General features: G+C 35.3%; 1 protein-coding gene across 1 annotated transcript in view; it reads left to right on the top strand.

The window, feature by feature from the left end:
• Positions 1-569, top strand: part of RB195_021291 (uncharacterized protein) — a gene marked incomplete at both ends in the record, with an annotated part of 8645 nt that continues 8076 nt past the window's right edge. The window contains one exon of the mRNA XM_064207949.1: positions 1-64. Within this exon, the coding sequence (XP_064063830.1) occupies positions 1-64 (64 nt within the window). The remainder of the gene's footprint in view (positions 65-569) is intronic.

The following is a 569-nucleotide window of genomic DNA, read 5'->3' as shown; positions in this document are numbered from 1 at the left end:
ATGGAACACCTTCGAAGTTTAGTCAACCTCTTTATTGCTGAGTTAGCATTCTGTGATCGATCAGGTCAGATCAGATCAAGTATCGATTTTTAGAAATGAATTCTGGATGAACACATTGTGATGATATTTTTTCACACATCTGCAACAAAATGCTTATGTTTCTGGATCTTCCTGTAGTAGCGTAATATAATAGTGGTCCACTACTAGTATGAAACTGAGTAGGCGTTTACAAGTAAGGGAAGTCCAGGTCTCGTATAATTCCGATACATGCTCTACTCACCATGTAATTGTCATCTTACAAGCTAATAAAAATAGCCCATAATTAATTTTCTGCTGTTTTTTTTTGTGGTTCTTTTTGTTGAATTCTTTTCGTGGATTTTCTGTTCCACATTTTCTGGCTGCAAATTGTGACCATATCCAAATATTTCTCCATTATTCTGCTTACATTTCTCATCTCAACGTCACAAATTTCGTTTTTTTTTTAATGGGCGCCAAGTCTTCCTTCGCCAAACGACCCTCTAACATTGTAAACAATCGTTAACATTTAACTTCCTTCAAAATATTGGATC

Source organism: Necator americanus, chromosome X, assembly GCF_031761385.1.
Source record: "Necator americanus strain Aroian chromosome X, whole genome shotgun sequence".
NCBI classification, from domain to species: Eukaryota; Metazoa; Nematoda; class Chromadorea; order Rhabditida; family Ancylostomatidae; genus Necator; species Necator americanus.
Note: the sequence above shows the minus strand (reverse complement) of the source record. Positions and strands in the feature narration are given on the sequence as shown.